At 48.3% G+C, this 16,343-nt stretch overlaps 2 protein-coding genes across 2 annotated transcripts; both read right to left on the bottom strand.

Moving 5' to 3' along the window:
* Positions 1 to 1,856: 1,856 nt before the first annotated feature.
* LOC136184148 (mucin-like protein) lies at positions 1,857 to 6,444 on the bottom strand. Its single transcript, XM_065970994.1, has 15 exons — positions 5,350 to 6,444; positions 5,201 to 5,309; positions 4,922 to 5,167; positions 4,496 to 4,864; positions 4,289 to 4,444; positions 4,103 to 4,231; positions 3,925 to 4,044; positions 3,747 to 3,872; positions 3,559 to 3,678; positions 3,382 to 3,504; positions 3,212 to 3,325; positions 3,041 to 3,154; positions 2,882 to 2,995; positions 2,714 to 2,827; positions 1,857 to 1,963 (listed from the first exon to the last, which is right to left on the bottom strand). Exons 1-15 carry the CDS (start codon positions 6,442 to 6,444, stop codon positions 1,857 to 1,859), a joined length of 3,156 nt encoding a protein of 1,051 aa, XP_065827066.1.
* Positions 6,445 to 7,083: 639 nt separating this feature from the next.
* Positions 7,084 to 14,557, bottom strand: LOC136184146 (uncharacterized). Its single transcript, XM_065970993.1, has 23 exons — positions 14,228 to 14,557; positions 13,483 to 13,615; positions 13,250 to 13,423; positions 13,018 to 13,200; positions 12,795 to 12,962; positions 12,433 to 12,738; positions 12,193 to 12,378; positions 11,294 to 11,989; positions 11,013 to 11,246; positions 10,107 to 10,964; positions 9,867 to 10,058; positions 9,674 to 9,802; positions 9,472 to 9,621; positions 9,185 to 9,415; positions 8,969 to 9,082; positions 8,802 to 8,919; positions 8,580 to 8,753; positions 8,339 to 8,524; positions 7,975 to 8,280; positions 7,549 to 7,866; positions 7,335 to 7,499; positions 7,171 to 7,284; positions 7,084 to 7,115 (listed from the first exon to the last, which is right to left on the bottom strand). The coding sequence occupies exons 1-16, from the start codon at positions 14,555 to 14,557 to the stop codon at positions 8,894 to 8,896; spliced, it is 4,110 nt and encodes a 1,369-aa protein (XP_065827065.1). The 3' UTR covers positions 7,084 to 7,115; positions 7,171 to 7,284; positions 7,335 to 7,499; positions 7,549 to 7,866; positions 7,975 to 8,280; positions 8,339 to 8,524; positions 8,580 to 8,753; positions 8,802 to 8,893.
* Between the last annotated feature and the right edge of the window lie 1,786 nt (positions 14,558 to 16,343).

Here is a 16,343-nt window from a genome sequence, read left to right as displayed (position 1 = left end):
TAGTCGGTCGCTTTGACGACGATTAAGAGAGACGTTTTTTGCAGGAACAGTTAGAGGAATAGCTTCCAGGGTTACGTCAAACTGTCCTTGACTAAATATAGCCAAGTCGTCAGCCGTTACCGCAATCACCGAGGCTGTTGCAGTAGCCAAAAGAGACAAAGAAATGACGTCACGCGGAACAATAGAAATATTCGTAGGATCTGAAAACGCATTCACATTCACCGATGTAACTTGTAAAAGTGGGTACTTGCTTACGTCTGCAGACAGGTACAGAACCGCTCCAATTCCCACTTGACTCGCAAGCGATGGACGACGATCCGACGACACCAAGTTCCCGTCGCACGAGAAATGCAGAACCGTTCAGTTCAGTTCAGTTCACAGTTTTATTTTAATACGGAAATCCTTCAGCACGTGGGCCGATCTTCCAGGAAACCGTATACAGGGGAATGACAGCAAAAGGAGAAAAGAGAAAAATGACAATATTTACAACTATAACTATATAACCTCTAAATCAGTACACAGAGTTTTGATTGAAATAGTTCTTCAGGCCCAATTTAAAGATCGCGGGATCATTACTCCCTCTTATGATTGCCGGAAGCGAATTCCATAGAGTTTGAGCCCGAAAGAATGGAGAACGACGAAGTGCCTCGGTGCGTGGTCGGATGACGTTGACCCCAGAAGCACTGAGACGAGTGGCGGCACCGGTGCGCTGAATACGCTCAATTTTCGCCGCGAGAACAGAAGCTGTGGCGGAGTTGCACAAGCAGCGGTAACTCAACATTCCTAGTTGAGTAGCATGCCTTGTGCGAATTGGATTGAGACGAAATAAATCGAGAAGTGCTGCTACTCCTCCAACAGAGGCCGTAGAATCGTCATAACGCAAACCAGCCAGACAACGGAGATACCTCTTTTCTATCTGTGCTAAGCGGCTGATTACGCCAGCTGATCCGTCCGCCCAAACGGCAGCCCCGTAGTCAAGGTCCGGTTGAATGACTGAGCGAACAAACGCTAGTCGAGCTGCGTTGGATAACAGACGATGACATCGGTAAAGAACACCAATTTTTCGGCCAACCTTCCTAATGACGTTGTCCATCTGCGGTTTCCACGATAGACGACTATCAATCAAAACCCCGAGGTATCTCACGTGAGGTGAAGGCGACAGAATGACATTATTGACCGAAACCGTATAGATCGACGTGTCTTCAGTATCACGAAACTTGGGAAAAAGCAGAAAAGCCGATTTTTGACCATTGAGAGCCATCAGATTCTCAGAGTACCATGAAGTCACACTATTAATATCTTGTTGTAGTTGAGTAACCGCTCCCTCAAAAGTTTCGTTGCTGGAATAAAGACAGGCATCATCTGCGTAAAGGATTAGAGACGATTGAGAAGAGACGACCGAGGTGATGTTCCGGGTGAAGAAATTGAATAAAAGAGGACCTAATTTTGAACCTTGAGGCACTCCTCTCCTAACTGGCGACAAGTTCGAAGCAGTAGAGCCGACCGAGACAAATTGTCGACGATCCAAGAGGTAAGAAGAGAGCCATGCCAGGACCTTTCCCTTCACTCCACACGATGACAGACCTCGGAGAAGTAAACTGTGATCGACTGTGTCAAAGGCCTTCTTAACATCAAGAAAGACAGCCGCCGAGCGAAGACCTGCGTCCTTGCCAGACAAAAGATCTTGAGTCAAACAAACCATCGCATCTTGAGTTGACCGAGATTTTCGAAAGCCAAATTGGCAGTCAGGAATAAGAAGGTGCTTGTCGAAGTAGCCACATAAAGATTGAAAGACAAAATGTTCCAAAATTTTTGAGACAATTGGCAGCAACGATACCGGTCGAAAATTCTTGGGATCAAGTCTTGAACCCGATTTGAAAATGGGAACAACCTTGGCCGAAAGCTGTCTCATTCGTCGACTTCGTTCCATTAGCAGGAGACGGTAGCCACGGACAATGAATCTCTGTCGTTCAGGACAAAATAATTCCCCGAACACCAGGGCGTGCGCGGGCGAAGCCCGCGCGCGCCCTGGTGGGAGGGGCTCTCAAACGTGATCGGGCAAAAACTCAAAGTGTTTGTCTGTCCGTCGGTAACCCTGACGTCACAATCGCTCCTAAACCAATCACACACACAGGTGCCTTTATGACTTCACATTCATTGTGATGTCATACTCTCCCGTATTTTGAACGCAATTGCTAGCGAAAAGGTGACGTCACAGTAGATAGTAACCCCGGATTGTGTTAATTAAACATAACGAGCACATAACATTGTGAGCTTTATTAGTAACTTTCATGGGCATCGAGGGAATACAGTAAAGGAGTATGTTGGGTTTGTCGTGCTGCGAGCTTTGCTCGCAGCACGCAAACCCAACTGCGAGCTGATAATTGACACGATCATGCACCCGAGGGAGCACAGGGTCAGGGAAGGGTAGCTCTTAGCTGCGTTACAGTGTCCCATTCACATGACAGGTAAAATGGTCGGCACTGTATACGATTTCGCTCATTTGATATCTGAATGGAACACCTGAAATCTGTGTCTCTGAGGTATAGCCAACAGGTGTCCCATTTCCAGATAGAGAGAGCATCTTACACTAACAGTCAAGACAGGCATGTGCTGGACTGCTGTACTGAGGGTGTTCGGGGATCACATGATGGCTTACAGCAGGCCATCATTATCTAGTTTCAAATAAACACGGCTTCCGTATCTAACTTACCTCCTTCACATAAAGATCCGGTAAATCTCTCAAGGCAAACACAGCGATATGAAGCTATTCTGTCAATACAAGATCCGTTGTTGTGACAAGGCTGACTGACGCATTCGTTTATATCTAGCGAGGTTCATATAAGAAAGAGATTTAATAAGAGTATTAGGCATTGCATACTTGTTTCGCAGCGTTCTCCTTCAAAGCCGTCACTGCAATTACAGACAAAGGCCAAAAATTTGTCTGCGCAAACTCCACCGTTCAAGCAAGGATCGCGCTCGCACTCGTTTATCTCTAAAACGGCTTTAAAATCTCCTAAAACCAAACAGAAATTCTCACCGTCGGCGCACGTTTTTCCTTCATAGCCTGGTATACAATCACATGAGAAGTCTCCGCGCCCATCGTGACACGTTCCGTTGTTAACGCACGGATTCGACGCGCATTCGTCTACCTCTGACGTGGACCAGAAAAAACGTAAACACACAGAATCTTGCCAATGCACTTGCTAACCGCTTTCACACCGATCTCCGAAGAATCCAGAAGGACAGACACAATAGAATTCACCAATTCCGTCTCGACATTCTGCTCCATTCAGACGCGGAGTCGACTCGCAATCGTCAATTGCTAAATTGAAAAAGGAGGTTCGCAAAGAACAATATTTTCTCCTATAACGTTTAAACCTGTGCAAGTTTTGATGATGACGTCAGTGCCAAAAGGACACGAACAGTTAAATCCGCCCGGAAAGTTTACACAAAGTTCGCCGTCGAAACGACACGTGCTTGAATTCAAGCATTCGTTCACGTCTTAAACAAGTTCGATAACGTTACTCAAGAAGCAACGCCTGTTCATAAAGTTACCTTCGCACGTCGAATCGCCGACCAGATTAAATCCACTTTGGCAATCGCAGCGATAACTGCCTATAACATTAGTGCACAATTGCTGGCAGTTGTCAGTATCAAGACTACACTCGTCAACATCTAAATTCGTACAAGAGTACATGCATGTAATAGGTAAGAATTTGATTCGTACAAGAACTTTCACCAACCGGAACACGTTTGATTGTTTGAGTCGAGTGTATATCCTTGCCAGCAAGCGCAATCTTCATCGCCGGTCGTTGTATTTTTGACGCAGATTTGCTCGCAAAGATTTCCTGCCGTGCAATTGAGAGATGCTAAAAATCCGGTATAAATTACGAAAGATTGCCCAATTGAAAGTAGACTCACGACGACACGTCACGTTGTTTGACTCCAATATAAATCCTGGATTGCACTGACATTCAAAAGAACCGTCTGTATTTAGACAAATTTGATGACAAGGCGAAGATTGGGTGCACTCGTCGATGTCTGCCACGCAGAAATTAATTAAAGTGGCCACTTATTATCGTACCAAAAAAGTCTGTACCTGTGCACGTGCGGCCGTCGGAATCTAATTGAAACCCGCCGTGGCACTCGCAATGAAAAAACGGGGTATCGTCCACGCATATCTGTGTGCAATTAGACAAGCTCGAATTCGACTCGCACTCGTTTAAATCTGTAATCATTGCTAGCTAGGTATGTCGTTCTCAGTCGGCAGCAGCAGCAGACTGACCTTCACATTTTCCTTCGATTAGTTCCGTGCCAAGAGGACATTCACTGCAGTTGGCACCGACCCCTGGAGCAGGTACATCCGTGCAATTGGTGCCGTCAGGACAGCCAGCATCTACGCAGCCGTCTTCGTCGTTGTCACAAAGTGGACCTTCCCAGCCTGAAAAGAAAGTATCTAAACTAATAATAAACAAGAGAGATGATTGCGCACCAACGCCGCAATTGCAGACTTCAAGCACAAATTTCGCCTCGCCACCGTCGCTTTCACTTTCCTCACATGTAGCCCCCTTGGAGAGAGCACCGGCGCAAAGTCTCGTCAACGGTTCAAGTTGACTTTCGGCGCCATTCGAATCATTTGCCACAAAAACGAAATTGACTGAACCGATTGACGATGGCGTCCACGTCAAAAGAAATAAACCTTCCTCGATCTCGTTTAGGGAATAGTCACCCGACGGAGGGTTCGATCCTTCTACCCTAACCGAATAAGAATCGTTATCAAAAACGGAGAAATTGTAGAAAGACGCCACTCCAAGACTTGCACGAAAAGTGTCACTGCCAGTCATTTCTGGAGGTCGATTATCTACAGAAGCAAAATATTCAGAATTTCTCGACGTACTTTTTTGCTATAGAGTCTTACTCATAGATGCCGTTGCTGCGGCGACAGTCTGCGCCGTCTCTAGCGTTCCCAAGGCAATAGAAGGATCATTGGTCTCGAGAAGGTCAAAGAGACACGACGGATCATCGTTGCAAATCGCTCGTTGCTCTGGCGTTGCCTGCTCCAATAGTTCGTCGGCGAACACAGGTATGTGATCTGGAAACGAGAACGTTGATACGTTTTCACCTGTTTTGTAATAGAAGAGCGACTCTTCTTGCAACACTTGCCCTAAGAGGAAGATATTCAGAGAAACGCGCACACGTGTTTGGCCAAATTGGTTGTGAATTTCTCGATCAGTAGAATTTATCGAAATTTCTACTCCGGAACGACTGACGAAATCGTTGGTTACGTTACCGGTAGTCCCATCGCCCTATAAGACCGCTTGTCGCTCCTTTAAACTGTTCCGGTGCCGAAAAAATGAACGTGAGAAGTCCGTTTTGCGGTTGAACTTCCACAGTTATTCCAGATGCAAAGGAAAGTTCGACAGTGCCGTTCTCCTTTAGCGACAACACAGCATTTCGAAGTGGAAGTGACTCTTCGTTGACAATTAAGTCTAAAACGTCGGAAGTTATTTCACGCCAAAGCCATCCAAAACTAGGGAGAGAATCAGTCAGCGACGAATTCGCAGCTTCGTAGCAGCAAACCCAAACTCGAACCGAACTGTTTCCGGCCAATTCGACGTAAACAACGGTCGAATCGAAAGACGACGAGACGTAACTGACTGACGGCTCAAACGCTCCAGCAACGAAAGCGGAAAACACCGTCGCCGTCGATCCGTTGACTAACTGAGTACGTCCTTGAAACACAAAACTTTCATCCGCAGATTTGAAGATCATGTACTCGCCGAGACCGTTGAAAGTGTAGTCGCGACCGTCGAGCGTCGCAACGTGCGGATCGCCGCGACCGGTAGTAAAAAACAGCGGCACGAAACGCGAGCAGTCAATAGAAGGACGTCGGGCATAGTAGAGATGACAGAGATTCGAATCGACGCAGCAGTATTGATGCGGCAGAAGGTCAGACCTCCAGTGTTCTAATCCGTTTCTCCACGGATGATAGCGATGAGCGGCGCCGCCCGACGGAGGGCCTAAGAGCAAAGACCCTCCGAAGAAAAAGAAGCCGAAGAAGCCGAAGAAGGAAAACGGACGCGAGTAACAGCACTTCGTCTGCTCGCCTTGCCAACCGGGAAATATTGCCACAAAACAGACTGACGTGGACGTCGACGAATAAAACCCGTAGCGTCCAGATAGCGGCGCCTGGTTAAATGTGCAAGGACAGGGAACGGAGAATCGGGTCCACGATGGAAAAAAGCCCTCTTGAGCGATGTCATTTCTGTACCACTGTATGCACTGCGTTTCCGCGATGCAGGGGTTGCGAGACGATGAAAGACGAGCTAGATAGCGGCCACGTCTAGCGACGTTTGAAACCTGTTGGACGTCGGCTAGAGCAACGATAAAGTCGCTGCCGGCGAGGTAGTGATTGTGGACTAGGCGGGAGTCATCCGTCATGTATCAGACAACACCGCGCGGAAAATAGCGACCGGCCCATTGTAGTCCCCCGGGAGGCTAGTTGAAGAGAGCGTACAAGTGAAATTCGTCCGTAGCAATGACGACTTGAAACGTGTTTCGCTAAGACGGTGCTATAAAACTTTTCAAATTATGATTTCCTCTTCTTAATCTTATTGCTTAATCTGTTTTGGAAGAGAAAAGACCCCTCTGGATAGTTGGGAACTCTGTCCCCACGTGACGATGAGAACCCACGTTGGTTGAAATTCGGTTCCAAGAAATTCCGTTAGTTCAATGCGAGCTCGTTCGATGAACGGCGACGAAGGGTCGTCGTAAACATGATAGAAAATTTCGCCGTCCCTGCGAATGTCGACGTCGCCCCAAAACGGAGCAATGATCGACGCAAAGGTATTGCCGGGAAAAACGCGAGGAGCAAAATTGGTGTACGGATGATCGAACGATACCAGCCCATTGGTGGAAATCTGTCAGAAAAACAAAGCGTAGGTCCATAGACAAGAATGCACACGGCGCTAATATTACGTAAGCTGTGCGGTGCTTCCGACTGCCAAAGGGAAAGCAGTTGGGCAGCCAAATCGGTTCCGATGCGCCGTCGTCAAAGTGCGGCATATCGCGATCTCCTTGACTGAAGCCGTACGGGTACAAAGAACCAGCATCTGCCAAAACAGAAAATGCGGTAAGAAACAGATAATTCCATGTATCACTATGTACCTTCGTCGCAAAGAGAGCCTACGTAGAATGCTGTGCACAAGCATGAAAAACTTCCAGATAAGTTAGAGCACGTTCCGCTGTTTCGGCACGGAGAGTCTTCACACTCGTTTATATCTAAAAAGAAAAGATGCGAAGCAGGAAAAAAGAGAAATTAGTGCAGTAACCCTCGCAGAAAGGCAAATTTTCGCTCCAAGTTCTGTCCGTACGGCACTGTTCTCCGATGAGTCGATACCCTTCATCGCAGGAAAAAGCTACAACTGTACCAAACGAACGTGAGCTAGTCGATCGAGCCCCGTTTTCAATAGAACCCAAATCTGGACACTTATTTCCTGAAAAGCAAATCCGAAAAAGGGAAAGAAAACGAGAAGAATCTCTTACCCTGGCAAACGATTCCGGCATCTTCAAAATGAGTACAATCGTGAATTCCCCAACCGTTTGATCTACACTGATCAAAGCTCTCCTCCGTTCCGCTGCAGCCGACGCTGTCAAGCCAAATTGGGCCGCTGCCTCAGCCGAAGCGTGCGCAACACGAACGCTCGACAGCGGCTCCCAACCCCAATTGGCGACAGACAACGTGAGCGTCGTTCAAGTCCTAATAATCGTTGCAAACAGTTCCCCACACGCCGTTCACGTTCACTTCCACGCGACCCTCGTCGGAATCAGCGCCGCCAACAAGTCTAACATCCGGACGACTGCCTACAAGTAAAACAAAATTAAGAGCCACACCGGTATGTGCATTCATTTCATGTGCATAGTTTCAAAAGCTGCCATGCAGATACATGCACTACTTATAAGAACACTTACTGAAGCAAGAGACTCCCGCATCTTCGTAATGGCCACAATTGTGCACGCCTAATCCAGAATGAAAACAATGATCCAGCTGAGTTTCCAATCGCGAGCAACCGACGTCGTCGAGCCAAATTCGACCAACACCTTGACCGAAGAAGGCGCGCGATCGATGTGCAATGGCTGTCGTATTAAATAGCTGACGACAGACGACGTTGGCGTCCACAATCGACCAGGAATCGTCGCACACTGTTCCCTACTCGCCATTGAAATAAATCTCAACGCGACCTTCATACGCCGTCAACCCGTCGACAAGACGAAGAACTATTCAATAATAAACCGAAAGGTTAGAACGGAAAGCTCAACAACGCTTCTTTTGTACCTCCATTAGGAAGACGGCATTCTGGTTCAACGCCATTCCACCGTCCGTTTGAAGCGCAAACTAATGAAGACGCTCCAAAAATGTGATATTCGTTATCACAGGAAAAACGAACAGCAGTTTCGAACCAAGTCGCGCTACTCGATAGCACCCCGTTTTCGATTTCCTCAAGGGGCCGGCAATGAATTCCTTAGAGAAGACAAAAAATTACAAAAAAAACCACATGCTCTACTCAAACACTTACGATCACAGTATGGAATAGAGCTCGACCATTCGCCGTCTTCATTACAGTAAAGAACGTCGATTCCATTTATAGTGAATCCAGGGATACAACTCAAGCGTGCCAATGTTCCGATATTGTGATCTGCAGTTGAAACAGTTAATTGTTCAACAGCCGAAAGAATAGGACAGAGAATAACTGTAAGAGAAAAATAAATCAAACAAAAGGTGCATACTATAGGCGTACGTGTTTCGCAAACGGCACCCGTATAGCCGGGCACGCACTCGCACGCATAACCGTTGATACCATCTCTACACGAACCACCGTTTTGGCAAGGCCTATATAGACGAGCATTCCAAAAAATCTAGACAAAAAGTCTCATTATCCGTACATTAAACAAGCCAGGATAGTACCTATTTCGATATAAATTCCAGTAAAACCAGCTACGCAATCACATGTGTATCCGTTGATTCCTTCTACACAGGTTCCTGAATTCTGGCATGGCATTGAAAGACACTCCTTAATTTCTGTAACAGAAAACGCAATCCAAAAATAAAAAGACGATATAAATTATAATCAACACTAATTAGGATGCAATAAATAAAGACAAGAAAAAGACAAACAAGTACCTGTTTCGCAGTGAACTCCAGTGAAGCCAGCTACACAATCACATGTGTAACCATAGCGTTCTTCTATACAGGTTCCTGAATTCTGGCATGGCATCGAATAGCACTTCTTTATTTCTGTTGTTGCTTCTCGTGTAGTCGGTTCTTCGGTGGTTGCTTCTGGTTTTGTCGGTTCCGGAGTCGTTGGCACCTCAGATGTCGGAGAAAATCCAGATCCTGATTTTGATCCAGATACTGAAATAATGAAGTAAAGAAATTGCAACATGCATAAAACGAATAGAGAAAAGTACTTGGAGTCGTTGGTTCCTCAGCAGTTGGACCAAATGTCGTTGCTTCTGGCGTAGTAGGCTCTTCAGTGGTTGCTTCTGGTGTTGTCGGCCTCGGAGTCGTTGGCTCATCAGATGTTGGAAAATATCCAGATCCAGATACTGATCCAGACTCTAAACGTGCAAGTATAAGTGGCAGATACTTAAACATATATTTTTAGTACACCTTCTGATGCTGGCTCCTCTGTCGTCGCTTCTGGTGTAGTCGGTCCTGAAGTCGTTGGCTCAGCTGTCGTCGGTCTTCCAGGTATCGATGGCTCAACCGTAGTTGGTACTCCAGGAGTCGCAATTGGCTCTGTGAAAAAAAGAAGACAAAAAAGTAAACCGACCAAAGTTGAAGTAATCTGCGGTCCACTTACGACATTCCGGAATCGGACTAGACCATAGTCCTGTTTCGAGACATAAAAGTTCACTTTCGCCAGAAAGAGCAAAACCCCGCTGACATGAAAATTCTGCCGTAGCCGTAAAAATCACAGAACCATAGACGGACACCGTCTTCAGATGATCAACAAATCCATATTCAGGAGCAGTCAACAGCCCACAATCGGCAACTAAACAAAGAGAAGTTCAATAAGCAACCAAAGCAAACTCATTCTTACAAAGTATGTTCACTTCCTTGCATTCACCACCAACAACACCAGCTAAGTTTGGAGTCCAGAGAAGCGAATTGTTCAGCGCACAAACGGACGAAGACGGTGAACCGTACACAAGCACTTCGTCGCTTTCGTAATCAAACAAGGAATGAATCACCCGAATCGCGCTCAGCTCTCCTCTCTTCGCTTCCAAGCACGTTTCGCCCGTCGGCGCCGTCGGAGTATCTGCGTAGTAATTGTAAGAGTGTCCGTCAACGCTGACCAAAGCGCCAGAGAGCGGCGATGGAGCAGCGTCTCCATTCTGAATATGACCCACGTAAACGTGGATACAGTTCTTATCTGTCCACGGTCTATCGCAATTCCACCAGCTCAAGTGACTTGCATTGAAACTCCATGAGAAATCGCCTCTCGGAGACAATGAAACGACGCCGAAACCTTCCTCTATCCAAATGCCGCGTTCCTCGTTGAACGACCACGCGGGAATTAAGTCGCCGTCCGTTACATTTGCTGTGTCGTTGAGCTGAAAAACAAGCTCCACAGATCGCTTCAGAGTGACTGTTTCATTCGTCTCGGCGTTTGTAATTACTATGTCACTCAGTGCCAAACTGTCGAGATACGTGCGTTCGTCTGTGAGCAATCTTTCGGCAAAAAGTTGGGGAGCAAGCGTTACGCCGTCGAACGGATCGATGACATTTAAGCTGATCACCAAAGACGTTCCTGTCGGGACATCTAGAGCGTCAGGCGGAAAGTGAATGGCGAGAGGCAGCGAGAATTCTGTTAACGCAAGAGAAAACGAAGACAATGGGTCGTGCGAAATTGAATGCAACTCCAGTCGTCGCTTCAAAGAAATAAAAATAGAATGTCCTATAAAAAGAGTAAGATTTGAGGTAAAAGATAGGCATTTCGGACTACCTGTAGAGCAGTACGAATAGTAAGGTCTTGAAACTGTAGAATAGCTTGGGGCTTGAACGACGAGTAGAAAAGAGGTCTCAAACGGAATTTTTACCGCTGCCATGCCTAGAACCGAATTGACCGCCTCGCCAGTGATCAATGGGTTCAAGCTTTCAGAACTGACGATAATAACAGATACAGACGCTGAGAGAACAGGAAGCCCCGTATCGCTGTCAACCGGGAAAATACTGATATCTAAAGAAAGCATGAATACCGTAGAAAAGAAAAAGCGAAAAGCTTACTGCTGCAATCGGGTGCTTCAGTCGGCAAAAGTGCTGTTAATGGAGACCACGTTGTGGCTTTAACGACTCCCGATGGTTCACCCGAAGAAGACGAATCATCTGTTGTTCCAAATGACGATGTTGGCTCATCTGTTATTCTGTCTTCATCCGAAGAAGACGAATCGTCTGTTGTTCCAAATGACGATGTTGGCTCATCTGTTATTATGTCTTCACCCGAAGAAGACGAATCGTCTCTTGTTCCAAATGACGATGTTGACTCATCTGTTATTATGTCTTCACCCGAAGAAGACGAATCATCTGTTGTTCCAAATGAAGATGTCGGCTCATCTGTTATTCGCGCCGTTTCACCCGAAGAAGACGAATCATCTGTTGTTCCAAACGACGATGTCGGCTCATCTGTTATTCTGTCTTCACCTGAAGAAGACGAATCGTCTGTTGTTCCAAAAGACGATGTTGGCTCATCTGTTATTCTGTCTTCACCCGAAGAAGACGAATCATCTGTTGTTCCAAATGACGATGACATCGGCTCATCTGTTACTCGCGCCGAATCCTCTGTTGTTCCAAGCGACGATGTCGGCTGATCTGTTTTTCTGTCTTTACCCGAAGAAGACAAGTCATTTGTTGCTCCAAATGACGGTGTTGGCCCATCCGTATATGTTCTTCTGTTCGTTGAATGCACCGGCGAAGTAGGATTTACTAAAAAGGAAGTGGCTTTTTCTATATAGAGTGACCATGTTGATCGAGAGAGTATGCTTCTATCTGTTACGAAATTAGTTCATGCCTTTAGAGCGTCTAAGCAAGCGCGAGCGCAGCAGCTAAAAACTACGGATTGTAGTCTACAATCCGTGCTGAAACTGCACAAAGCCCGCCTCGAAGCCCTGTTTGCGTAGCTTGCTCACCTTCAGTCGATAGTTGACATTCTGGTTCTGTATGTGACCATTGTCCACTTGATTCGCATGTCAGATTATGCGAACCCACCAAAGAGAAACCAGGGTCGCAGATAAACTCTACCACAACCCCAATTTCTGTGGAATTGGTTGTCACTGAGCCATTCCAAGGAACCGTCACGCGACGACAATACATTGCTAAAAATCAGGAAAAAAATTCCTGGCACTATAATAGGTTCAAAAATTACTGACGAAGGCAAAGAGGAGGAGAATTCGACCAGCTTCCCGAAGAAAGGCAAACGATTGACTGCGAGCCTACAAGCTGATAGCCGTCTTCACAACTAAAGCCGATCGTTTCCCCGACGTTTGATCCGGTCCGTCTGACGTTGCTATTCGCGTCGCATTCGGTGCTACTGTTCGGGAACCCGCTGCCAGACTCAACGATGTCTTCGCTACCGTTTAGAAATCCAACGCCGCTCTCCACAGTTTCTTCACTTCCGTGGGTCTGAGTCCATTTAATCCCGTTCAAAGGCGTGGAAATAGCGTAACACTGAACAGCTAAATAAACGACCTTTGCTCTATCTACACCAAAGAAAACATTCAAAGGTGAGCACCTTCGTACGAGGGCGGGCAGTTTGACCAACGCCCATCCGATAAGCACGACAAACTCGACGAACCAACCAGAACGTATCCCTCGCCACACGTAAACTCGACCACTGTTTTATACACTGCGGCTTCTGTCGACTTTGCTCCGTTCATTGGCGTCGGAAGGGGGCTGCATTCTAAAGTGTCAATTCGAACGGGTATGTTTTAAACACACAGCAAGCTTATTCATACCTTCACACAAAGGCTTCGAACCGGACCAAGTCCCGTTCAGACGACACGTCAAGTTCGTCGTGCCAAGCAACACAAATCCGCGGACTATTGCACCAAAACGAACCGTCAACCCCGGAGTAGACTCGTTTGTTGACTTTGTCCCGTTCTCCAGAACACCCAGTGACTCGCAACGATCTAAGGGTGCTACAAAAACATAAGTCAATCGGTGTCTTTCTCTCCAAGCGCAACCTACCTTCGCAAATGGGTTCGGACGCAGACCACGTTCCATCCGGACGACACGTTATGTTCGGCGCACCGCGAAGAATCAATCCATTACTGCTCTCAAAATAAACAATGGTCCCCACCGCAGTTTCGTTCGTCAACTTTGTCCCGTTTGTCGGATTGAACAACCGTTCGCAAAATAAAACTAGAGCCGAGACACACATTTTTCGCCAAAACGAGCGAAAATGCAAATCTAGAGCTAACCTTCGCAAGTCGGAGGAGAATGCGACCAGTTCCCGTTTTCTTGGGAGGTGACGTTTGCGTCTCCAAGAAGACGATATCCCTCGCGGCACGAAAAGACGACAGTCGCTCCGGAAATCGTGACGTTCGTCGACGTCTTCCATTTGCAACGATCAGCGGTTCACATTCAATGGCTGACGCGAGGAGAACAAGTTAGAACTGACAAAATTAACCGACGTGAGCATACTCGTATTCGATGCGTTCGTGGAAAGGCGCTCACAAACTGGGCATCGTTCTAAGCCTCAGCTTGTCCCTTCCGATTCGGGCAGTCGGTTTGCTTGTGTTGAGCGCCGCAGGCGGAGCAAACGTGACGAAAACGACAACCATTCACATGACACCCCGGCAGCGGCGTCGAATTATACGAGCGGCAGACCGGAGCGTCTTTTCCCGGGACGAATGGCTTCGGTTTCTTGTCGTGCGCCAGTTGCATAGCCAGAACAGAACAGGAGTCGAGTCCCTGCGCAAGAGCACAATCCATGGACGCATGGTCCGGCTCCAGGATCAGACGGCATAACGGACGAGCGCGGCCGGACGAGACAGGCATCGGCGACAGTGATGGCAAAAAGATACGAGTGCAGCGTATCCCAGCGAAGGAATGGATCCACCGCTGCTTGCTGACGGAAGAAGGAGTCGTACAACAGCCACCCGAGGCCCGGGTCGCGCGCCGCCTTTCGCACCAAGAGGCGCATTAAGCAAGTAAAGCGGGCACCGAGGCTGGTGCGAATTGCGCGCGAATCGCAACGAAGGTTGCGAAGCACTGAGCCCACGCGGTGATTGATGAGATTTGTCGAAGACGAGCCTTCGAATCGGATGACCAGCGCGGCACGGTGGCCTCCCGACAAAGCAGTTCGATATTATCCGGCAGAAGCTCTGCCATATCCACAAACTGCCCGTCGAGGATTTTCTCTACCAGGCGCCCTGGCACTGGAGGAATCCCAAGGCCGTGAACGAACACAGGAACGGCGGGCTTCTTCGGCGGCGGCGGAGCCGTATCCTCCGCAACGAGCACTTGCAGCGCAAGCCCACTCGTTAAGGGCATCAAGTCCAACGGCGGCGCAAGAGCCTCTGAAAAGAAAACAACAGCGCAGGCTAAGCCGAAACAAAAACGATCGCACACAGCGGCCGCAAAGAAGAGCTCGCGACCGCAGGCCACTACAGCAGAAGAACCCAACGCGACCCCGAAGAGAAAGCCTCTTGCGACTCGAGGGCCGAACCGAACAGCCAGCCCAGCTGCGGGGCCGCGCAAGCGAGCGCCGCAACAGGGAAAAAAGGCAGCGCAAGCGAAACAAGAAAATAAAAAAAATAAATAAAATCAATAACAGCGCGTGCCAACACGGGGGAGGGGCACGGGCGTGCAACCGCGACCCGACCAGCGATCGGCGGCAAAGACAGAGCGGACCAGCGCAACAAAACAACGAAAGCCGCGATAGTCAACTGCTCGCAACGCCCTACGTGACGCTTCGAACAGCTAACGCGCACCAATGCCAAGCCAGCGGGCATAAAAGAAAAGCCGGGCAGTGCGCACACGCCCAAGACCTCGCCAGCGCGCCAAACAAAAAACCAACTTGGGCAACTTACTCTTATCCGACGAGGCGGATTTGATCGACGCCGATGGAGCCGAAATCCGTGCGAGAATGTCTGTTAACATATCCTGCAGGAATGGCCGTCACGTCGCTCTGCAGATCCGTCACCGCTGCGCGAACAGAGTCTCCGTCTTGAACATCGTCGGATGACATGATGAACGAGAGAACCGAAGAGAAACGAGCGAGCGGGCGATGGAGAGAGCAAGCGATAAGCGATGAATGAAATCGAGGAGACCATTAACCAATCACGAGCTAAGTGGCAACACTCACCAGCGACCAATGAGGCTCGGCGAGCCCCAGGCGCGCGCGTGTTCCTTCGTCGTTAACGACGGTTAAACCGAAGCTATAACCTGCCATTAGTTTTATACTTAAAGCCAGGCTGCAAAAATTTCATTTATTTAAAGGTACCTAAAGGCCGCATTTTCTACATTAAATAAGAGCTACTTCAACTGATATATAGTACAATACCAGCGATTCGTTTTTAGACAAAAATGGGGCCCCAATAGGAACCGGGCTGCAAAATTGTTTATTTATAGGTAAAGGCAGCAATTTCTGCATCAATTTAGAGCTATATCGACTCGCTTTTCACGATGCACCAGGGAGCGGAACGGCGTCGACGCAATGGACGCTTCCGTCGTGGACGCCACTTCCCGGATGGATGGATATGGCTGCGCCGGCCAAAAAGGCTCGCTCAGCCCCTTTTTATGGGAGAGGCTCTCGAGACCACTGGTGCCGGGCAGGGCGGTTGACAAAATTCTGAGCGGAGAATATATTGATTTCTCGGAGTTGCTCCCGGACAATATGGAGCTGATGCGCCGGGACGGCGAGAGAGATATGGCGGCGGGGTGGCAATCAGTGCGCTCGCCGATACGGCGTCTGACGTCTATACTTGCGTTCAGGCATATGCCGCCTTTTCGGCGGTTGTGCGCTCTCGCACCAACCAGATCGCTCCACAGAGCTGATTGCATACCTGCGGGTGCTTGTGCGGGAGGCGCAGTGGTGCGGGGGAACGGGCTGGAGAGCGTACGACCAGCAATTCCGCATGCAAGCCGGGGCATACCCTCGAACGCCTGGACCTCACTTCAGACAGCAATCTGCAGCGGAACTTTCTGGTCGTCAAAACACGCCGTGATCAAGACACCCGTATCGACCAAATAGGGATTGTTTTTCTGGAAACTATCCACGATTTTTTCAGGCCTGCTCGTGTTTCATTGAACGTGACGCAGCTGGCGACAACTTCGC

The sequence above is a fragment of the Oscarella lobularis genome, chromosome 2 (assembly GCF_947507565.1).
Source record: "Oscarella lobularis chromosome 2, ooOscLobu1.1, whole genome shotgun sequence".
Taxonomy (NCBI): domain Eukaryota; kingdom Metazoa; phylum Porifera; class Homoscleromorpha; order Homosclerophorida; family Oscarellidae; genus Oscarella; species Oscarella lobularis.
The sequence above is the reverse complement of the archived record's forward strand: the minus strand, read 5'-3'. Positions and strand labels throughout refer to the sequence as shown.